Genomic DNA, 25,240 nt, shown 5'->3' on the forward strand with positions numbered 1-25,240 from the left:
AAAAAACTCAACAGGTGTTCTTATTCCGCTCTACTACCCAAAACTAAAAAAAATTTGTTTTGCATTTAGTTTTACTGTAAAAGTCCTTTTGTGTGGTTATTCTTTACGTTTATACTCCGCTCTCTCTGGAGTTCCACAATGTGCAGTCTATGGGAGCCCTGCATTCATAGTTAGAAACTCTCCAATTAGTACCTTGCTTCTTCTGCAAATGCACAGAGAAAACCCCATTCATCAGCATTCTGCTGATCCAGCATTTGTTGACTACTGCATATGATAAGCACATCATGGACTTTTGATTAGCTTGAAAACACTGTTGCTATGCAGTGCATAACTCCAGTAAGACTACAGCATAATTCTCAATTCATGCAAGAAGCACACATTTCACATTAAGTGCATTAATAAGCACAATCTTAAACTTACACTGCAGACAAAATTAAGCCTTTACAGAGATGCATCACAGGGCACCATGCCCAGTACTTCATTTTTTTTTTGTTTTAAGTATTGCTGTGACATACCATCCCACCCTGTTCCCAGGGAGAAAAAGTTACAACAAAAGTCACTGGGAAGTGTTCTCTGGATTCTAAATACACTATAATATCAAAAGTATTGGAACAACTGCCTTTACACACACATAAACTTTAATGGCATCCCAGTCTTAGTCCATAGGGTTCAATATTGAGTTGGCCCACCCTTTGCAGCTTTAACAGCTTCAACTCTTCTGGGAAGGCTGTCCACAAGGTTTAGGAGTGTGTCTATGGGAATGTTTGACCATTCTTGCAGAAGCGCATTTGTGAGGTCAGGCACTGATGTTGGACTAAAAGGCCTGGCTCGCAGTCTCCACTCAAATTTATCCCAAAGGTGTTCTATCCAGTTGAGGCCAGGACTCTGTCCAGGCCAGTCAAGTTTCTCCACCCCAAAATCGCTCATCCAAGTCTTTATGGACCTTGCTCATTTTGTGAAGGGGGGGGATTATGATGTGTGGTTGCTTTTCAGGGGTTGGGCGTAAAGGGAACTCTGAAGGCGTCAGCATACCAAGACATTTTGAAGAATTTAATGCTCCCAACTTTGTGGGAACAGTTTGGGGATGGCCCCTTCCTGTTCTAACATGAGTGCACACCAGTGCACAAAGCAAGGTCCATAAAGACATGGATGAGCAAGTTTGGGGTGGAGGAACTTGACTGGCCCGCACAGAGTCCTGACTTAAACCCAATAGAACACCTTTGGGATGAATTAGAGTGGAGACTGTGAGCCAGGCCTTCTCATCCAACATCAGTGCCTGACCTCACAAATGCGCTTCTGGAAGAATGGTCAAACATTCCCATAGACACACTCCTAAACCTTGTGGACAGCCTTCCCGGAAGAGTTGAAGCTGTTATAGCTGCAAAGGGTGGGCCAACTCAATATTGAACCCTACAGACTAAGACTGGGATGCCATTAAAGTTCATGTGCGTGTAAATGTAGGCATCCCAATTCTTTTGGTGATATAGTGTATTCTGATTTTAGTACTGCTGTATTGTTTACTGGAAATCATTATTAGCTTAGTGATTGGTTTGCTAGGAAGGGCTTTTTAAGATATTTTTTAGTGCACATTGCTAATGACTTCTGTGCGCAAAACATTTGCCAGAGTTGTTTATTTCTTTCACACAAAAAAGTAACTTGCTGGCAAAAAAGTTGCCCTTTGACCTCAGCTTTAATGCTTTCCAATGTATTAGTGAGTGCTTATTTGTATTAGTTTACATGTGTGTAATTGCATGTCATTTTGGCATAAGGCATACTACACAGGGAGCGTAGAGACCTATTAATCTGAATACGCACTGGCATTGACAACATGTGAACTTGCCTCCAGATCCTTTGCACTAAATGTCTCAGATCTGTTGTGGAATTACTCAGTACCAGGATTCTGGCACTAAAAGCTACTGACGTGTACATCTGCCCACTATTGATGCTGAAGGACTTTTTAATGTTGGTATAATTGATGGCATATGCTTAATAAGGCATCCTTGGTCATTGACCTACTGAATCTGAAAAACCCACCATGAAACTAAGAGTGTACATATATTCATCGATTTCAAAAATAGTAGGGGGCTAGCTATGGTGTTCAGGTTGTCCTGGTAGAACAAATCTCAGCATAGCAGCAGGTGTGGACCTAGGCAACATTTGCTGCACTAGCCCTATAGTCACTGGAGCACTATATGCTGAACAGTCAATGACTTCTGTAAGAAGCATACAATGACAACAGGAAAAGTCACTGGAGGCCTAGTTTCCCAGTGGTTGCATTGAGTTCTTGAGTTTCAACACTATTAAGGACCCAATGATGGAGGACTGAAGGAGAAAGGATTCACAGTGCAATTCATTAAGGACCTCGTCATCAAACGGTTTATTTTTAACACGAAGGGGAACAGGCGTTTTTGTTTAATTGTAAAGCCAATGAAAGGTGGTTAATAAGTGACTCACAGTGACGTCTATGTTGATAATGTCTCCATCCTCAAGAGGTCGGCTTTAAAAAGAAAAGAAAAGAAAATGACACATGTATTTAAGCCACCAATAGCGTACACTTCTATTTTAAGCCTATGATAATAAGCTGGGCAGCTATCACAATAACACTGAACCATGTATTAGTTCATTTAAATACAATGAGGGATATTTTTATAATACAGCTCAAACATATAAATCTGTACCAAAAATTTAAAAGCCAATTATACACTTTCCTAATTATCCAACATAAAAATAATGTAACATTTTCAAATGATGCAGTCAATTCAAGTATTGTTTGGGGTAATTGGGCAGTATCTGAGTTAAATGAACCTGTACTTTTTAAATAGAATCATATGACGCCAATGAGGAATATAGGGTAGATAGGTATTGCCTTTTTCTTTATAATTATCATACTGACCTCAGATTTTTTTTTTATTATTATTTAAGTTTAAGGTTATTCTAAAGGAACAAACAGTTCTACTTTGACTATAGCCGTGTATAGTGTATAGATAAGCTGTGCCCGCTTAATATGTGACAACTGAAAAGAGATTACACTGTATCAGATTTACTGTAGACAGCACTTCGAATTGCATTGCATGTATCCATAAGCAAATACGCTAGGACTACCAACAAAACACGGGCAAACCATATGGAAGAATACAATCTAGGGGTGGAGGTAAATCAGATTGGTAGATAAATCAGATATGGTAGATTATAGACTTGAAGTAAACCTGTGTTGTGTAAAACAGGCACCTAGAGGTAACTGGGCACACTGGGTTTGAGGGATTCTGGGTTACTAAACAAGAGATGGGGGAGAGAGAGATCAAATCATCCAGTTTACAAAAGTGGATGTGCTAGAACCAGACATAGCATAAAGGAAAGCATTCCTGCCGCTACTAGTACTGAAGTAAACATTTAAAAATGTCACTGCCAGCCCCTCTGTTTTATCTAGCCATACCACACTGTGTAAGTTTTTTTTTCAAACTAAGCCTCTAAATACCTTTTTCAGAGATCTTCAGGCCCCCCTCCCCCCCGGCTGACGTCAGAGGGAGATTTTGGCCCCTCCCGCTGTAGCCCTGGATCGGAGTTGAAGAACGGCCAGGAGTCACGTGACCGGCCTGAAGATCCCTGAAAAATGTGGAGGCTTTGTTTTAAAAAAAGATTTATACAGTGTGTTATGCCTGGATACAAGAGAGGGGCTTGCAGTGAATTACATTTTTAAGGTTACAAACACTTTAATAACAGCCACGTTGGCCTTGGCTTTGAAGAACGCTAACTGAACAATTATTTTTTTTATATTTTGAATTAAGAGGAAAATTCAGGTCATCTAAATACATACACTCTTTGTTATATTGCAACCATTTGCTAAAATCATTTAAGTTCATTTTTTTTTTCTTCATTAATGTACACACAGCACCCCATATTGACAAAAATTGTTGACATTTTTGCAGATTTCTGCTCCGTTGCCGCTCTTTTGCTAGCGGTGGCCCGGTCTTCTCCGTCGTCTTGTTCCCTCTTCTCTTCTTCTGATGTTGACACAACGCTCTCTCCCGCTGTAATACCGTGTGCGAGGTGCGCAACGACTTATATAGGCATGGGGCGTGGTTACCGGGTGATGTCACCCGGTGACCCGCCCCTTATGACGTCACAATCTCATCATGCCTACGGCATTATAGCGGGAGAGAGCGTCGTGTCAACATCAAAAGAGAAGAGTGAACAAGTCGACGGAGAAGACCGGGCCACCGGTAGCAAAAGAGCGGCAAAAGAGCAGAAGATAGCGGAGGAGCCCGGCAGAAGAACCGGAGAGCAGGAGAAGAACCGGAGACCTGGAGAAGAGGCCGGAGAGCAGGAGAAGAATCGGACACCGGGAGAAGAGGCCGGAGAGAGTGGAGAAATCAGAAGAGACCCCCGAAGTCAGAAGACCCCCGGAGCTGCCTAATAAATTACTTTAAAACCCTGTCTAGTGTGTTTTTTTATTGACACTTTTTTCCCCCAGGTGAATGGGTAGGGGTACGATGTACCCCATACTCATTCACATAGGGTGGGGGACTGGTATCCGGGGGCCCCCTTATTAAAGGGGGCTCCCGGATTTCGATAAGTCCTCCGCCCGCAGACCCCGACAACCAACGCCCAGGGTTGTCGGGAAGAGGCCCTTGTCCTCATCAACATGGGGACAAGGTGCTTTGGGGTAGGGGGGCCGCAGGGCGCCCCCCTTCCCCAAAGCACCCCCCCCATGTTGAGGGCATGCGGTCTGGTACGGTTCAGGAGGGGGCGCTCGCTCGTCCCCACCCCCCTTTCTGACCGGCCGGGCTGTGTGCTCGGATAAGGGTCTGGTATGGATTTTGGGGGATCCCCACGCCTTTTTTTTGGCGTAGGGGGTTTCCCTTAAAATAAATACAAGACCTAAGGGCCTGGTATGCCCCTGGAGGGGAATTCCCTCTCGCGCTTGCTGCGATAGGAAAATGTGTTTTTCCTATTGCAGCCAGCGCGAGATGTACAGTACCTGATCGCCGAGAAGGGATCGCGGTGGAAACACATTCTCGCGGACAGATACTGTACATTATCAGTTGATTAGGAGGATGTCATTTGCCTGTATATCATCCTTGTTTGACCCTCCCTTGTCCCTCTCCATCAGCTCTGGGGTCTCCATAATTTTGGAGAGTGCCTTGACTGAAAAAAGGTTGAGAAACACTCTAAACATTCTTTTACACATATCTGGTTCTAACTCTCAGGGGCTATTAACTAGATTGGAACCATGTGCTGTAGTGGTGGCACCGCAATACAACAGCAACAAATCCAGTGTGCACCCTGTAAATGGAACGCTCTATGAAGGGCCTCTCTACCTCTCCCTGTGGAGACAGCGTAATATTTACCCCTGCAAGAATAGAAAGCATGGGAACCTGTGAGGTCCCCCCCCCCCCCCAAAGACTGCTCAACCTCAGTAAACCCCCCCGCTGTAAGTGATAAGGAAGGAAAGCCAAAGACGAATGTAAGTGTGATAAACCATGAAAACAAGCATAGACTGGGTACTGCAATAGTAAGAGCACCAGGAACTAATCAACACAATACTCATAAATTAAGGTGGGTAGCCCAAAAACAAATAACCAGCCTACTTCTCTAACCATGTTAACCATGTATGTGGTGCTGTTGGATACACCAGAGAGGGTGCTCCATCACAGCACACCATAGTGTAGTAACTTGTAACAAGCTAAAAAGGAATTAAATGTTAAAATTGCACTCAAAAAGGGTGACAGATGACAGGTGTGTACAGCAAGTTGAGTTGTGGTGGTGCCTCAGAGCCGGCAGCCTCACATGGATTTCTCATCAGCCTTGGCCACAGGCACCCCTGCCTTTCTGCTTAACCTCACGCCTGTGGCCAAGGCTGGAGAGACATCTTTGGGAGGCTGCCGGCTCTGAGACACCACCACAACTCGCTATACCCACCTGTCATGTGTCATCCTTTGTGAGTGCAATTCTAACATTTAATACATTTTATCTCTTTACAGCTTATTACACTATAGTGTGTTTGTGCTGTGGCTCTCTCTCTCTCTTTGTTTAGTACTTCCCTGTGGCATGCCTATTGAGTGTTTTGCAGAGCGTATGTCCTCACAACCCCTTTCACCTGCCAGTATTACTAACTTAAACTTTTTGATACACGAAAGGACAGACAGATCATGTGACCTGAGATCTAAAAATGATTTTATGATACTTTCATGTTTTGTGAACATTTAGAATAGCTTAATATTGATCTAGTAATTTATCTGATATATCTGTATAATAATTTATAAAAAAAATCTTGGTTTTATCTGCATTACATGGGCAATTATTTTACTCTCAATAGCAATAATTTTTCAAGCTAACGCCATCTAAATGACTAACAACAGACCTTTAATGTGACTTGTCCAGATTACAAGTTCAAAATCCCAACATCAGTGTTTATTCCCTTTTATCCTATCCATTTTAGCGCTTGTGCAACATATCCAAAAAAAAACACTTAAATCACAGAAATCTTGGTAGGTCCTGGAGGTGTACAACCACTACAACAAAGTTCCCTTACCGCCAACCTCACTTTGGAGCCCTTTCCATTAATAGCTGCCCAACTTGCTGTAGGCAAAAAAAGGTTATTACTGACTGGTTATGTTTGAAATAAACTTGCACTGGTATATACCACCCTTTTTTGCATATTCATACACATTGTGGCTTTTAATTTAATGGGCTTTTATTAAAGTTTAATAATAGGAAGGAGAGAACAAATACATTTTAACACATACAGTTGTGCTCATAAGTTTACATACCCTGGCAGAATTTATGATTTCTTGACCATTTTGCAACAGAAACTACCCAAATGACCCTGATCAAAAGTTAACATACCCTGGTGATTTTGGCCTGATAACATGCACATAAGTTGACACAAAGTCGTTTGAATGGCTATTAAAAGGTAACCATCCTCACCTGCGATCTGTTTGCTTGTAATTAGTGTGATTAAAAAAGGTCAGTGAGTTTCTGGACTCCTGACAGATTCTTGCATCTTTAATCCAGTGCTGCACTGACTAAAATTTCAGCCACAACTGCCAGGAAAATTGTTCCGGACGCAAAGAAAAACCCACAAATAATTTCAGGTGAAATACAGGACTCTCTGTATCTGGTATGTGGTGTGGCTGTTTCAAGATGCACAATAAGAAGGCACTTGAAGAAAGATGGGCTGCATGGTCGAGTCGCCAGAACAAAGCCATTACTGCACAACTGCCACAAAGTATACAATATACCAAACAGCACAGAGGCAAGCCTCAAACTTTCTGGCACAAATTCATTTGGAGTGATGAGACCAAAATTGAGCTTTTAGGCCACAACCATAAACGCTACTTTTGCAGAGGAGTCAACAAGGCCTATGATGAAAGGTACAGAGGTCGATCACTGATGTTTTGGGGATGTGTGAGCTACAAAAGCACAGGAAATTTTGTCAAAATTGTTGGCAAGATGAATGCAGTATGTTATCAAAAAATACTGGAGGAAAATTTGCATTCATCAGCCAGGAAGCTGCGCATGGGACGTACTTGGACATTCCAATATGACAATAATTCAAAACACGAGGCCAAGTCGACCTGTTATTGGCTACAGCAGAATAAATTGAAGGTTCTGGAGTGGCCATCTCAGTCTCCTGACCTCAATATCATTGAGACACTCTGGGGAGAACTCAAATGTGCAGTTCATGCAAGACAGCCCAAGAACAGGAACTGGAAGCTTTTTGCCAAGAGGAATGGGCAACTTTACCATCTGAGAAGATAAAGAGCCTCACCCACAAATACCACAAAAGACTTCAAGCTGTCATTGATTTTAAAGGGGGCAATACACGGCATTAAGAACTGGGGTATGTAAACTTTTGACCAAGGTCATTTGGGTAGTTTCTGTTGTCATTATGGTTTAAAAAAAGAGTAAACACAGTTGACTGAAAATAAATGGCTTCATCCAAACACTAACCATGAGTGAAAGAAAAGTTTGTGTTATCTTTTATATTCTCTGAAAAAATGGCCAAGAAATCATAAATTCTGCCAGGGTAAACTTATGAGCACAACTATATATTTTGTCATGTTACAATCAAAAATGTAAACGTACATTATTGGGATTTTATGTGATAGACCAACACAAAGTGGCACATAATTGTAAAGTGGAAGGAAAATGATAAATTGTTTTCCAATTTTTTTTACAAATAAATGTCTGAAAAATGTGGCGTGCATTTGTATTCAGCCCCTTTTACTCTGATAGCTCTAACTAAAATCTAGTGGAACCAATTGCCTTCAGAAGTCACCTAATTAGTAAATAGAGTATACCTGTGTGTAGTTTAATCTCAGAATAAATACAGCTGTTCTGTGAAGCCCTCAGAGATTTGTTAGAGAACCTTAGTGAACAAACAGCATCATGAAGGCCAATGAACACACCAGACAGGTCAGGGATAAAGTTGTGGAGAAGTTTAAAGCAGGGTTAGATTATAAAAAATTATCCCAAGCTTTGAACATCTCATGGAGCACTGTTCACTCCATCATCTGAAAACAGAAAGAGTATGGCACAACTGCAAACCTACCAAGACATGGCCGTCCACCTAAACGGACAGGCCAGGCAAGGAAAGCATTAATCAGAGAAGCAGCCAAGAGGCCCATGGTAACTCTGGAGAAGCTGCAGAGATCCACAGTTCAAGTGGGAGAATCTGTCCACAGGACAACTATTAGTCGTGCACTCTACAAATCTGGCCTTTATGGAAGAGTAGCAAGAAGAAAGCCATTGTTGAAAGAAAGCCATAAGAAGTCTCATTTGCACTTTGCGAGAAGCCATGTGGGAGACACAGCAAACAAGTGGAAGAAGGTGCTCTGGTCAGATGAAACCCAAATTGAACTTTTTGGCCTAAAAGCAAAATGCTATGTGTGGTGGAAAACTAACACCACACATCACCCTGAACACACAATTCCCACTGTGAAACATGGTGGTGGCAGCATCATGTTATGGCGATGCTTTTTTTTTTTTAACAGGGGCAGGGAAGCTGGTCAGAGTTGATGGGAAGATGGATGGAGCCAAATACTGGGCAATCTTAGAAAAAAATCTGTTAGAGTCTGCAAAAGACTTGAGACTGGGTCGGAGATTCACCTTCTAGCAGGACAACAACCCTAAACATACAGCCAGAGCTACAATGGAATGTTTTAGATCAAAGCACATTCATGTGTTAGAATGGCCCAGTCAAAGTCCTGATCTAAATCCAATTGAGAATCTGTGGCAAGACTTGAAAATTGCTGTTCACAGACGCTCTCCATCCAATCTGACAGAGCTTGAGCTATTTTGCAAAGAAGAATGGGCAGAAACGTCATTCTCTAGATATGTAAAGCTGGTAGAGACATACTCAAAAAGCCTTGCAGGCTGTAATTGCAGCAAAATATGGTTCTACAAAGTATTGACTCAGGGGGGCTGAATAAAAATGCACGCCACACTTTTCAGATATCATTGAAAATCATTTTTCTTCCACTTCACAATTATGTGCCACTTTGTGTTGGTCTATCACATAAAATCCCAATAAAATACATTTACGTTTTTGGTTGTAATCTGACAAAATGTGGAAAATTTCAAGGGGTATAAATACTTTTTCAAAACGCTGTATACAGTATATTATTTATTATAAGATATAAATATTGATTGTAAGATGTTCAAATATATATATATATATATATATATATATATATATATATATATATATATATATACACACACGTACACATACAGTATCTCACAGAAGTGAGTACACACCTCAGGTTTTTGTAGATATTTTATTATACCTTTCATGTGACAACACTGAAGAAATGACACTTTGCTACAATGTAAAGTAGTGAGTTTACAGCTCGTATTGTGTAAATTAGCTGTCCCCTAAAATAACATTTATAATACACAGCCATTAATGTCTAAACAGCTGGCAACAAAAGGGAGTACACCCCTAAGTGAAAATGTCCAAATTGGGCCCAGTGTGTCAATAATTTGTGTGGCCACCATTATTTTCCAGCACTGCCTTAACCCTCTTGGGCATGGAGTTCACCAGAGCTTCACACGTTGCCACTGGAGTCCTCCTCCATGACGACATCACGAAGCTGGTGGATGTTAGAGACCTTGTGCTCCTCCACCTTTCCGATTGAGAATGCCCCACAGATGCTCAATAAGGTTTAGGTTTGGAGACATGCTTGGCCAGTCCATCTCCTTTACCCTCAGTTTCTTTAGCAAGGCAGTGGTCGTCTTGGAGGTGTGTTTGGGGTCGTTATGTTGGAATACTGCCCTGTGGCCCAGTCTCCAAAGGGAGGGGATCATGTTCTGCTTCAGTATGGCACAGTACATGTTAACATTCATGGTTCCCTCAAACTATAGCTCCCCAGTGCCGGCAGCACTCATGCAGCCCCAGACCATGACACTCCCACCACCATGCTTGACTGTAGGCAAGACACACTTGTCTTTATACTCCTCACCTGGTTGCTGCCACACACACTTGACAGCATCTGAACCAAATAAGTTTATCTTGGTCTCATCAGACCACAGGACATGGTTCCAGTAATCCATGTCCCTAGTCTGCTTGTCTTCAGCAAACTGTTTGCAGGCTTTCTTGTGAATCATTTTTAGAAGAGTCTTCCTTCTGGGACGACAGCCATGCAGATCAATTTGATGCAGTGTGCTGCGTATGGTCTGAGCACTGACAGGCTAACCCCTAACCCCTTCAACCTGTTTAGCAATGCTGGCAGCAATCGTCTATTTCCCAAAGACAACCTCTGGATATGACGCTGAGCACATGCACTCAACTTCTTTTGTCGACCATGGCGAGGCCTGTTCTGAGTGAAACCTGTCCTGTTAAACTGTATGGTCTTGGCCACCGTGCTGCAGCTCAGTTTCAGGGTCTTGGTAATCTTCTTATAGCCTAGGCCATCTTTATGTAGAGCAACAATTCTTTTTTTCAGATCCTCAGAGAGTTCTTTGCCATGAGGTGCCATGTTGAATTTACACTGACCAGTATGAGAGTGATAGCGATAACACCACATTTAACACACCTGCTCCCCATTCACACCTGAGACCTTGTAACACTAACAAGTCACATGACACCCGGGAGAGAAAATGGCTAATTGGGCCACATTTGGACATTTTCACTTAGGGGTGTACTCACTTTTGCTGCCAGCGGTTTAGACATTAATGGTGTGTGTTGAGTTGTTGAGTTACTTTGAGGAGACAGAAAATTTACACTGTTATACAAGCTGTACACTCACCACTTTATATTGTAGCAAAGTGTTATTTCTTCAGTGTTGTCACATGAAAAGATATAACAAAATATTTACAAAAATGTGAGGGGTGTACTCACTTTTGTGAGATAATATATATATATATATATATATATATATATATATATATATATATACACACACACACACATATATACATACAATAGATACACAGATAGATAGACAAACTGTATATACACACACACATTTTTTTTTTTTTTATTCAATCCAATTATTCCAAGTAGTAGAAGTGCACGAGTCAATTTTTTGGCAGACAGATAAGAGTTCTCCCCTTTTTACAAAATATTTTTTTTCTAGAGTCTAGACTGAGTAAGATCATTTTTGGTTTCATCTGTAGTATTTGTATTGTGATGCTTGTCACTTTTTGGGGAATATAAGATAGCACACTCCCTCTAGATTGTAGACTCAGGGGGGGTGAATCCCATTCTCCTATTGTTTCTTTTTATTGCTACAACTGTGTGTACCTGTCTGTGAAACATTAGTTTTGTATTATGTTTCTTGATATATCTACAATAGTGCTTTGTATAATGCCACTTGAGATAGCACGATAAAAAGAAAAACAACTAATAATAATCTATTCAACTCAGGGCAAATGTAGTCAGGGATTCAGTTTAGACCTATAAATACTGATCACTATAGCTTCTAAACATTACACTTTACCGTGTTCATATTCAATAACTTGAATAGCAAGGCTGTTTATGGATGACTAACTGCCTTGCACCATTATTCTTCCTACTGTTCTATAATGAATTCCGCGACCAGTGAAAATAGCACACCGGAGAGCATTTAGGCTTTGAGTTTTGATTGTGTATGAAGCCTTAAATGGCTGTATGCATATCATGTTCTTGTTAGTAATTATCTCTTTATAGAATTATCAACTGATTACCAAATAGCCCAGCTTCCTCCTGCCCTTCCTCTGAATCCAAATCCCTTTGTCCCTTTTTTCCTCTAACACTGTCCTTCCTTAGATCCAATATATGATCTCACTCAACTTTGGGCAACATGATTTGCAATCTTTTCTTGGAGCTCTGGATTCTGGGGTTTGTATCACACCAAAGGCACTAGCTGTATAGACTTTCTATAGTGTCCCTGTGCGGATTTCTTTTGACTGCACCAGTTTTCTCCAACAAACCAAAAACATAACTTTTCTGCCATTTCACAGATTTTTTTTCTGTGCAGGTTTGTGAGTGACATCAGACTTAGTTGAGGCAGTGGCTTACAAGAATGTTTTTGCATACTCTTTTAACCAATGCATAGTATGCCAGAATTATATAAATTGAATAAATATGTTGCTTGTTAATATGTTAATATAGGTATTTGTAAGTTTATTTCTAAATGCACAGAATTTAACTGGCTAATATATTATATTATATATATATATATATATATATATATATATATATATATATATATATATATATATATATATATATATATAATAAATAAAAAGTGAGTACACCCCTCACATTTTTTTTTCATGTGACAACACAGAAGAAATTACACTTTGCTACAATGTAAAGTAGTGAGTGTACAGCTTGTATAACAGTGTAAATTTGCTGTCCCCTCAAAATAACTCAACACACGGCCATTAACCACTTACGGACCGCCCACCGTCGTTATACGTCAGTACTTTGAAGAGGGGTTTTGTTGTTATGGCAGCAGCTAGCTACCATAACCCCGGTATCCTCTTCTTCAGCAGGCGGTCCTCTTTCAGATGAAAGTGGCCTCTATGGTGGATTTGCCACAAGATCACTTTTATCGGCGGCGGGAGAGGGGCCCTTCCCCCTCCCACCACGCTCCGGTGCCCTCTGCCACTTACCGGAGCCGTCGGTAGTGGCGGAGGCGATCAGGTCCTGTGTCCTGTTGGGTATGGAGATGAGTGAGGGGAAGATGGCCCCCACCCGTTTCCATACCATTGCAGGGCGGAAGCGACTTCAAAATGTCAATTCCGCCCATAGCTCTTAAAGAGACATTTTTTTTTTTTCCAGATGACATTTAATTACATTTTTTTTTATTGCATTTTAGTGCAAATATGAGATCTGAGGTCTTTTTGACCCCAGATCTCATATTTAAGAGGCCCTGTCATGCTTTGTTTCTATTACAAGGGATGTTGTGACACAATTTTTTTATAGAACAATGTAAAAAATAAGAATAAAAGGTAAAATAATTAAAAAAAAATTTTTTTTAAATGCGCCCCGCCCCGCCGAGCTCGCGTGCAGAAGCGAGCACATACGTGAGTAGCGCCCGCAAATTAAAACAGTGTTCAAACCACACATGTGAAGTATCGCCACAATCAATAGCGAGAGCAATAATTCTAGCCCTAGGCCTCCTCTGTAATTCAAAACATGCAACCTATACAATTTTTTAACGTTGCCTATGGAGATTTTTAAGGGTAAAAGTTTGTTGCCATTCCACGAGCGGACGCAATTTTGGAGCGTGACATGTTGGCTATCAATTTACTCGGCATAACATTATCTTTAACAATATAAAAAAAAAAATGGGCTAATTTTATTGTTGCGTCAGCGTGTGACATAGGACGTGCTGAGCCGAGTCAGAGAGCGGGGATCCAAGCCCAAGAAGCGAGGGATAGCGAGTAGTGGTGAGAGTTTCATCCACACACCTCGGGTCCGCCGTGACCATTAAAGCATTGGTGTTGGATTTCATTGGTGTTGGTGTTGGATTTTATGTGAGTGTAATGATTGAAGTTTACACAGTGGTTATTAAATTTGGTTTTACGTTACTACACTATTAGCGCATTTTTATTTACATGTGGACTGAACCTGTACATACATGGATGGATGTTGGATCACTCGTTTAAACCTGTCTGAAGGGAGAGGAATCACTAACATGTGTGGATTGGTGAATACTTTAAGAAATCTGCACATCATCCACGGTGTTCATCAACTTATGGACTTTATGCATATCTTTTATTGACACAGGGTGATTTTTGTGATTTCACTATAACTATTTATGGTATAGGTTTGTGCAAACGAATATTCACTTTATCACATTTATAGTGTCACTTTCAGCGCCGCTTATATTAATTTTCTTTTTGCAAGTTAATATCATTTATAGTATTTAGTTTTAAAGTGGCAGCTTTTGGGTTTTACACACTTTTTATATACACTTTTTTGGTTAATTTCCATTAAGCGCAGTGGTGGGGACCCAAGGAGGCCGCGATTTTTGCTTGGTTACCATTGTTTTCCTAAATTTATTGTTGTCTTATTGTTTAATTCAAAAAGTGTATTTTTCCCAAAAAAGTGCGCTTGTAAAACCGCTGCGCAAATACAGTGTGACAGAAAGTATTGCAACGACCGCCATTTTATTCTTTAGAAAAAAAAGTCAGTTTTTAACTTGTAAACACCAAATCTCAGAAAGAGGCTCGGTCCTTAAATGGTTAACATCTAAACTGCTGGGAACAAAAGTGAGTACACCCCTAAGTTAAAATGTCCAAATTGGGCCCAAAGTGTCAATATTTTGTGTGGCCACCATTATTTTCCAGCACTGCCTTAACCCTCTTGGGCATGGAGTTCACCAGAGCTTCACAGGTTGCCACTGGAGTCCTCTTCCACTGCTCCATCATGACATCACGGAGCTGGTGGATGTTAGAGACCTTGCGCTCATCCACCTTCCGTTTGAGGATGCCCCACAGATGCTCAATAGGGTTTAGGTCTGGAGACATATTTGGCCAGTCCACCACCTCTACCCTCAGCTACTTTAGCAAGGCAATGGTCATCTTTGAGGTGTGTTTGGGGGTCGTTATGTTGGAATACTGCCCTGCGGCCCAGTCTCCGAAGGGAGGGGATCATGCTCGGCTTCAGTATGTCACAGTACATGTTGGCATTCATGGTTTCCCCCAATGAACTGTAGCTCCCCAGTGCCAGCAGCACTCATGCAGCCCCAGACCATGACACTCCCACCACCATGCTTGACTGTAGGAAAGACACACTTGTCTTTGTACTCCTCACCTGGTTGCCGCCAAACACGCTTGACAGCATCTGAACCAAATTTCTTGTGCATCATCTTTAGAAGAGGCTTCCTTCTGGGATGACAGTCATGCAGAGCAATTTAAGTGCAGTGTGCGGCGTATGGTCTGAGCACTGACAGGCTGAGCCCTCACCCCTTCAACCTTTGCAGCGATGCTGGCAGCACTCATACGTCTATTTCCCAAAGACAGTCTGAGTATGACGTTGAGCAAGTGCACTCAACTTCTTTGGTTGACCATTGTGAGGTCTGTTCTGAGAGGAACCTGTCCTGTTAAACTGCTGTATGGTCTTGGCCACAGTGCTGCAGCTCAGTTTCAGGGTCTTGGCAATCTTCTTATAGCCTAGGCCATCTTTATGTAGAGCAACAATTCTTTTTTTTCAAATCCTCAGAGAGTTCATGACATTTAACACACCTGCTCCCATTCACACCCGAGACCTTGTAACACTAACAAGTCACATGACACCGGGGAGGGAAAATGGCTAATTGGGCCCAATTTGGACATTTTTACTTAGAGGTATACTCACTTTTGTTGCCAGCGGTTTAGACATTAATGGCTGTGTATTGAGTTATTTTGAGGGGACAGCAATTTTACACTGTTATACAAGCTGTTATACAAGCTGTACACTCACTACTTTACATTGTAGCAAAGTGTAATTTCAGTTCAGTTCTGTTGTCACATGAAAAGATATATCGGATGCACCGATACCATTTTTTTTTAGTACTCGCCGATACCAATTACCGATACCTACCGCAACTGTTTTGTTTTCACTTCAGCTGTCAGCAATGGTACAAAGCATTGAAAAGTTAATTACAAATTAAATAAATAGATTTTTTTTTTTAATTTGCGCTTTTTCAATGTGAAATGTGTAAATATGTGTTTTATATATATATATATATATATATATATATATATATATATTATATATATATATATATATATATATATATATATATGTAAAAATATTCACTAACAAAGCAAACAAAAAAAGTTTTAATTGTTTATCGTTTATAAAATAGACGTGAACAAAAAAAAAAAGCAGGAAAATAATTAAATAGAGGAGAATAGGGAGTTAATTAAGGCTGATTAGAGTAAATTAAGGGTTTATAAGGGGTTGATCAAAGGAACATTTGTTCATCCCTTTGATCTGCAGATAAAGAAACAGAAAGATTCAAAAAGAAACAATGAGGGTTATTTACGAAAGGCAAATCCACTTTGCACTACAAGTGCAAAGTGCACTTGAAATTGCACTTGTAAGTGCAGACGCTGTAGATCTGAGGGGGACATGCAAGGAAAAAGAAAAAAAAAAAAAAAAAAGCATTTTAGCTTGCATATCATTGGATAATAAAATCAGCAGATCTTCCCCTTATTTCAGATCTACCCCTCAGATTTACAGCGACTGCACTTCCAAGTGCACTTTCAAGTGCACTTTGCACTTGTAGTTTGCACATGTAGTGCAAAGTGGATTTGCCTTTCGTAAATAACCCCCCATTGTTTCTTTTTATTTTAGTGTTTCCGCGGCTGAGCAATGTTGTTAAAAAACATTTCCGGCTACTTTTTTTTTTTTTTTGACAGCTCCAATTACCTGACTTCTTTAACTCATCAGCTGTCAACAGGGGAGACCCATTGACAGATCAAAGAACCGAGCCTGAAAGTATTGTTTTCAGGTATCGGTACATTTGCACGAGTACCGATACTTGTGCAAATACTCGGTATCAACACCGATACCAATACTAGTAGGCAGGCACACACACACACACACATATATATATATATATATATATATATATATATATATATATATATATATACACACACGCACGCACGAACAGTGCCTTGAAACAGTATTCATGGCCCTTGAAATTTTCCACATGTTGTCATGTTACAACCAAAAACATAAATGTATTTATTGGGATTTTATGTGATGGACCAACACAAAGTGGCATATAATTGTGAAGTGGTAGGAAAATGGCAAATGGTTTTACACATAAATACGCCCCCCCCCCCCCCCCCCCCCCCCAAGTCATAACTTTAAAGAACCACCTTTCACTGCATTTACAGCTGCAATTCTTTTTGGGGATGTTCAATTTTGGTCTCATCTGAACAGAGCTCTTTCTTCCACATGTTTTGCTGTGTCCCCCACATGGCTTCTCGCAAACTGCAAACGGGACTTCTTATGGCTTTATTTCAACAATGGCTTTCTTCTTGCTGCTCTTCCATAAAGGCCAGATTTGTGGAGTGCACGACTAATAGTTGTCCTGTGGACAGATTCTCCCGCCTGAGCTGTGGATCTCTGCAGCTCCTCCAGAGTTACCATGGGCCTCTTGGCTGCTTCTCTGATTAATGCTCTCCTTGCTGGGCTTGTAAGTTTAATTGGATGGTCATGTCTTGATAGGTTTGCAGTTGTGCCATACTCTTTCCATTTTCGGATGATGGATTGAACAGTGTTCCGTGAGATGTTCAAAGCTTGGGATATTTTTTTATAACCTAACCCTGCTTTAAACTTCTCCACAACTTTCTCCGTGATGCTGTTTTGTTCACTAAGGTTCTCTAACAAACCTCTGAGGGCTTCACAGAACAGACGTATTTATATTGAGATTAAATTATACACAGGTGGACTCCATTTACTAATTAGGTGACTTCTGAAAGCAATTGGTTCCACTAGATTTTAGTTTGGGATATCAGAGTAAAGGGGACTGAATACAAATTCACGCCACACTTTTTAGATATTTATTTGTAAAAAATTTGGAAAACAATTTATCATTTTCCTTCCACTTCACAATTATGTGCCATTTTGTGTTGGTCTATCCCAATAAAATACATTTACGTTTTTGGTTGTAACATGACAAAATGTGGGGTGAATTAACTATTTTAATATTACTGGGTTTAGTAACACTATAAGAAACTTTATATGCAGATTTCGAATCTATTTTTATATAACCTTTTTCTATTTGTAGAACCCAATTGACTTGTGTCTTTTTTTATCATAACTATGTAATGTCCTTCCTATAAGATGCGGTTTTACTTATGATGAAATACTAGTATAATAAATAGAAACGTTGCCCATATCAACCATTATATAGTATTTTTTTTTTTTTGTTTACAAACTTTTTATTGGGTACAAAAAAGTGGTACAAAAAGTTGTTAACATATGCCATGAAAAATATATACACTGGTTTGATAGCATACCATTGGAAATCCGTACCCCTAGTACATCTGAAAACTAGAATAATTTTTTTTTTTTTTTACATTTTCTAACTTACTCCAGAAAGAACTGGAATTAAAGCGGAACGAAACCATCTTAGCCTCCGTTTGATCTGCAACGCCATGGTGCTGCCCATGTGATCAGTTCTGACACCAGACATTTTATGGTTTTACAGTTTGGTTAACAGCACAAGAAATTGTGACAGTTAACATTCCCAGCAATATAATTTCCGTTAAATCGATGGGTTTAGTTTCCTCTGTTATCAAGGTATCATTGTACATTAGACACAAGCATGGATGTGTTAAAAAAAAGGTCTGTTTTTCCCCAATCCTGGAAAGTTGGACAGCATGTAGACAAATACATTGGTTTATTATACAACAGTACCTGTCTGGAATTCCATGGCAGACCACATTGTTCACTGAAGTGCACACTGACTTGGGGAACCCTCCATAACCTAATGGGGATGGATAAGCATTCCGACTGATAATGTTCTCGTGTACAAATGCGTCTATTTCCTCTGTTGTCATGCCAACCTGGAGCAGAGAGAAAACGAGAGACATATACTATAACTTGTGTCAAGGTATAATCTGCTAGGTGCACACATAAATAGGTACAGCTGTATGCTGTAAATAGGTAATCACAGTTGCAAGCATTATGATTATGTGAAAACAAAACAAATGATGCTATATTAAAGCATCTCATTTGTAGCCAAGGGACATCCAATAAATCCCGGTATTATTTTTGGTCTACAAGGTCTGGAACATTATTCCAGTAAAGAGCAGAGTTATATGCCAATTAGAAATACAACACATTTTAAGGTGGTTTTGTTTTCCTAAGGCTGGGTTCACACATATGCAGCTGTGGTTTCAGTGCTGCAGTCCAGTGCATTTCTGTTCACCGGTTCAGGTGCGATTCAGGTGAAAATTTTTACCTGGAATCGCACCTGAACAGGACCCAAAAATGCACAGTACTCTTTAAAACTGCACCGCAGCCACCCCGCACATGAGTTTTTGTTTTGATAGTAACCTTCTCTAAAAGCCCTTACAGCACCACTCAGACTGGGAGAAGCAAGGGTTAGCTGTAGGACCCAGTTAGGCTCTGCTGCACATATGTACTGACAGGAAAAGAGAGAAGAGTGAGCAGAGAAATGACCATCACTGTGCTGCTGTTAATTCTCTGTCCAATCATAAGGTTGTGGTGGGGTTGATTCCTTGATCAAACGGTGCTGTCGTTGTCATAGAGGTTGTGACATTGGAAATGCTGTCTGGCCGCGGGGTACCTGGATCACAAGAGCGGCTGTTCCAATATAAGCATTTCCAATGTGTATTTTGGTGGTTACCAGAATTTCAGCTCTAATGGGCTCATGATTATACTGAACCATGGGTACATGTCCCATCACAGATATAATTCATCTCTGGTCTCTTGGCTGAGCACACAGGAGCCAATACATACTGATACTTTGCTCAGGGACTGGACATATATCACTTACATTCAGCTTAAAGAATAAAATAATACTGAAATCTGTGTTTATTGTGCAAAACACTGAGTTTTGTGTTTAGGTATCCAGTCTCTGGTCAGAATTGGGAACATGGGGGAAAAATAATAATAAAAACGTATAAAAAAAAAAAAAATGTATATATATCTATATATCTATATAGATATATAGATATATATATAGAGAGAGAGAGATCTCTCTCTCTCTCTCTCTCTCTCTCTCTCTCTCTCTCTCTCTCTATATATATAATATATATATATATATATATATATATATATATATATATATATATATATATATATATATATATATATATATATATATATCTATCTATCTATCTATCTATATACAGAGAGAGAGAGAGAGAGAGATCTATATAAAGTTAATCAAGTAAATTGATACCCAACATGTCACGCTTCAAAATTGCGCCCGCTCCTGGAATGGCGTCAAACTTTTACCCTCAAAAATCTCCATAGGCGATGTTTAAAAAATTCTACAGGTTGCTTTTTTTGCCTTACAGAGGAGGTCTACAGCTAGAATTATTGCTCTCGCTCTACCGGTCCCGGCGATACCTAACATGTGTGGTTTGACCAATGTTTTCATATGTGGGTGCTACTCGTGTATGCGTTCGCTTCTGCGCGCGAGCTCGTCGGGACGGGGGTTTTTAAAAAAAAAAAAATTTTATTTTTATTATTTATTTTACATTATTTTATTTATTTTTACACTGTTTTTTAAAAAAAAAAAGTGTCACTTTTATTCCTATTACAAGGAATGTAAACATCCCTTGTAATAGAAAAAAGCATGACAGGACCTCTTAAATATGAGATCTGGGGTCAAAAAGACCTCAGATCTCATATTTACACTAAAATGCAATAACAATAAAAAAAAGTAATTTAAAAAAAGGACATTGAAAAAAATATGCCTTTAAGAGGCGTGGGCGTTTTGACGTCGCTTCCACCCAGCAGTGTCATGGAGACGAGGGGGCGCCATCTTAGCTTCACTCGTCTCCAGTCACAGAAGGGAGACGGACGCAATCGCCTCCGCCACTACCGATGGCTCAGGTAAGTGGCAGAGGCACCGGATCGCGGCGGGAGGGGGGGGGGCCCTCTCCCGCCATCGATAAAAGTGATCTTGCGGCGAATCAAAATTTTTATGAAGTAAGCGTTCTTGGCCTTGTAGTAGGTAAAGGATTTTTTCCTCAAAAAGCAGTTTCAGGTATTAACTCTAGTATTTCAAGATGTGAGCAATTAAGGGAACTTTTGTCCTCTACCTTAAAAAAATACAGAAGAATAAATCTAAAATGTATATAATTTATGTTGGTATTTGGGTTGTTGGCAGTCCAATCACGCTTTAGGAATTATCTGCTAATTTGATAATTGTAACAGAATAAACTAATATTTTTTCTCAAAAAATGTGCATTTAAACTTTGATAAATTGGACATTTTAAAGCTGAACTTCAAGCAAACAGTTAAATACACATTTGAAATACATACTGTGCACATGAACTGTTTTACCTGCCAAATTACTGAGACGTGTGGTTTAGACAACCATATTAGCCAGGTCAGAGAACTCACTTTTCTCTGTAGATGTTAAGAAATACAGTTTGGTCAAGGACCCATATGCACCCTGCTGATTGGACAATGAAGGAGCAGTAGAAAACGGATGAGTTTGTCCCTGTGCTCCCCTTCCTGGCTCAGAATGCTGCCCCTCCTCACTTTTGCTGTGCAGATGATTGCAGAAAGCTAATATAAAGACATAGGGGTTGATTTACTAAAGGCAAAAAGACTGGGCACTTTGTAAATTGCAGTTGCACACTGCAAGAGCAGTTGCTCCAGAGCTTAATAAATGAGCAGAAGCTCTGCTGACTTCCATCAACCAATCATTCGCAAGCAAAAATGCGGTTTTATTTTTTATTTTCCTTGCACGTGATTGGGTATTCTTTGCTAAGTGAAGCTTTACCTCATTTACTAAGCTCTGGAGCAACTGCACTTGCAGAGTGCAACAGCACTTTACAAAGTGCCCAGTCTTTTTGCCTTTAGTAAATCAACCCCATATTCCAATGCTATTTTTAGTTTAAAAAAAAAAAAAAAAAACAGTGTAAATGTTTTAATGTATACATATCTGGTTTAAACTATATTTGTATTTCTGCCTGAAGTTCTGCTTTAACATTCCAGTGAAAAGGAGACATGTTTATCTTACTATTTCTTTAAGCATTGGGTGATACTCTCTCGGCTTCCATTACCTTTAAGATTTTTCCAGTCATAAGTAAAATGTGACGAGCTAGCTGACAAGCCCGGCGAAGCCCTTCAATCTGATCTTCGTCCTTAATTTCAATGAAGTCTCCCCATTCAGGCACAATGCCTGTCGTCACATAGTCTGGCTTCATTATGTGCTTCAAGGAAAAGGATTGGAAAGGAAGATCACAAAAAAAGGCACAACAATGGGATCATTTTCTCAGACAGTCCCCCTACTTCATGGCAACTTGCCCTTTAAGTTTGAGCGGTGACCTTCATGAGCCACCAAGCAAACCCCCAAGGCTTCTTCAGTGTTCCTTCCACTGCCCTTTTGAACTTAACATTGCCTGATACAAGAAGCTTATACAGCATGTAAACTACAAACTATTGCACAAGCAAAATACATAGCACCACAAGTTTCCTGAAACATATTTGTCCAACGTAACCAGAGAAGGATTCCCAAAATTCTCAACTGTAATACCTGAGTGTTTGTTCTTTCACATTAAACTGTCAGGAGTGCTGCAGATAACAGAAACACGCTTATTGGAATAATTTGAGTAATGAGTCTGAATTGAGAATTTGGTTATTACAGTCTGTCATTTTTGATGAAATGTAGTATGACTTTACTTTCCATTGATTTCTCATTTTTAGAATGTTGTCATCACAGAAAATACGAAGAGAACCTTCCCTTTCTCTGGTTGGGTATACGGAAAAGCCCTCACCAGGTCTTTCTTCTGTAATCTACAGGTCTCAATGGTGGAATGTTGTGATCTATACCTACTGTCATTTTGTAGCAACCCAAAAAAAAAAAAAAAAATTCAAGCTGTGAAAGTAAATAATTTTTTTTCATTTTAACAGACCTTACAGAGAATGTGCAAAGGGGCGCATCGTTTGGGCCCACATTCTTGGGACTGTGGCCACTTAGCTTTGGTTTTTGTTTTAAATTACCATTTGAATTGTTTGGTGCGATTGCTGTACTAATGACACTGTACCTTTAAATATGTAAACTGTGGTATCCAACATGGTTGAAAGGGAATTCCTGGAATTCCCTTGGGACACTAAAAAAGGGCTGCAGTTCGGTTTTCCCCTGCAGTGGCCAGTTAGTCCTAAAAAGACCTCCCTTCCTTTCCCATTGTGAGCACTCTGTGTGGTTTGGGACACCCCAGAATCCTGGGGGGGAACGTTTGTGATTCTTCGTTAAAGTTTAAGCTGCTCGAGTTCTGACAACTGAGCAAAGCCCTCTTTGAAGTTTTTTTTTAAGTGTGATAAAATTACCTGTTTGTTATTTGAGTTGTAAAACCAAGAAAGTGCCGTGGCCATTTCTTGCCAAAATTTTGTGGTTGTATGTAATTTTTTTGGTTGTATTTGAGGAATGTTTTTGATGGGCGGGTATGGCCTGCAGTCCCATTATCAAGGGACAGAAAGGGGGACAGTGTAGCAATGTGTACCACATACCACACAACCAAGTCACCTATCCCAACAAAATGTGAACTGTGCCAAGCAACTGGATACCAAATCTTATGTATCCCATGTATCCGGGTGCTTGGCTGGGGGTTTCCCCAACCCACTGCTGTGTAGTTGACAGAGTGGTCTGTGGAGTCCTTGACCTGCTTACAACCCCCCACCCCCCCTGGCTGGGGTGTGTGCTCCACCTTCCAGCAGCAACAGGGAGATGATGATGCAGCTAATAGGGACACTGGGATATGTAGTCCTGGAAGAAGGCTGCACAGGGAAGGCTAATATCCCTGCACATGCAGAAGGAGAAAGCAGATTTTTCCATGTTTTTGAGCTACGGATCTGGGTCTTATGTGGGGGGACAAGCTAGAGCACGAAACGTGTGTAACGCTACCCCCGTAGGAGCCCCTGATTAGCATGGTTCCTGTGTTCTTGGCCTTGGCATTGTTAAGAACTTCAGTCCCTTTGACAAACTTAGTTACGTGTACAAAGCAGGCAATATTACAGAAAATCACTGAAAGTAATACTTAGTACTCAGTAATAGTATGTTATCAAAGAAAACAGGCACTAAATCATTCAGTAAAGGCAAACTTAATATATTGTCACCTGACATGGTTGGTCAGAAGTAAGCATAGAAATGGATTAACAATTGTAATAACACAATTTAGCAGACGGGGTTATTAGTAATAAGGACTGGGCATAAGATGACACTTAGGGGTTGATTTATTAAAGACAAATACATGTTGCACTCTGCAAAAGCAGTTGCTCCACAGCTTGGTAAATGAGCAGAAGCTATGCTGACTTCTATCATCCAATCATCTGCAAGCAAAAATGCAGATTCTTTTATTTTCCTTGCGCGTGACTGGGTACTATTTCGCAAGTGAAGCTTTATCTCATTTACTAAGCTCTGGAGCAACTACACTTGCAGAGTGCAACTGTCCTTTGCAAAGTGCACAGTCTATTTGTCTTTAGTAGAGGTAAATTGGGTATCTGGCGCTCCAGGAGGCAATGCCCTTAGTTTGTACAATAATGTACATTTAATTAGTCAGTCTTTAGGTAAAAAGAAAGTTGAACCACAGTAAGGGGGTGATTTAAAAAGAGGCAGCCATCCTCAGAGTGTGTCAAGCAACTCTGCAAAACATAAAAGAAATGGGGGGGGGATGCGCCTCTAAGTGTAGTATTAAAACTAAATTATTGATAAATTATTGTTTATTGCACAAGATTAAAAACACTTACAAGATATAAGTGGGAGTAATGCTTGTCATAAGTATGTAGTCCTGGCAGTTCTACTGCTTCCCACAGGCTCCTCGCATTATCCGGGTAGCTGGGAGAGGTTCTGGTGTGATATTGTGCTGCATAGCTGTACATTCAGGAAAACCAGGAGTATTTGCCTTTAGTAAATCAATCCCTTAGCGTCCAGATCAGCATAAATAGTAGCAAGGTGTAGCAGTGAGCAGTAATAAAGCTTGATTTACAGAACACAGGAACCATGCTGCCAAAGTGCATTATTGGTGACTATGCTAGGTCTAGACTGACTGGATGTGCACTGTCCATAGAAATGAAGAAAAGGGGAGAAGGGAA

General features: G+C 40.2%; 1 protein-coding gene across 2 annotated transcripts in view; it reads right to left on the reverse strand.

Moving 5' to 3' along the window:
• The window catches only part of METAP1D (methionyl aminopeptidase type 1D, mitochondrial), a 406,438-nt gene that overhangs the window by 188,877 nt on the left and 192,321 nt on the right, over nucleotides 1–25,240 (reverse strand). Inside the window, exons 3-5 of one of the 2 annotated variants that reach the window (XM_073633892.1) lie at nucleotides 22,213–22,362; nucleotides 18,860–19,008; nucleotides 2,455–2,497 (exon numbers count right to left, since the gene is read on the reverse strand). In XM_073633892.1, coding sequence (XP_073489993.1) covers nucleotides 2,455–2,497; nucleotides 18,860–19,008; nucleotides 22,213–22,362 — 342 coding nt within the window. The remainder of the gene's footprint in view (nucleotides 1–2,454; nucleotides 2,498–18,859; nucleotides 19,009–22,212; nucleotides 22,363–25,240) is intronic. The other variant, XM_073633893.1, reaches the window with a different exon arrangement.

This window comes from Aquarana catesbeiana, linkage group LG06 (genome assembly GCF_042186555.1).
Source record: "Aquarana catesbeiana isolate 2022-GZ linkage group LG06, ASM4218655v1, whole genome shotgun sequence".
NCBI classification, from domain to species: Eukaryota; Metazoa; Chordata; class Amphibia; order Anura; family Ranidae; genus Aquarana; species Aquarana catesbeiana.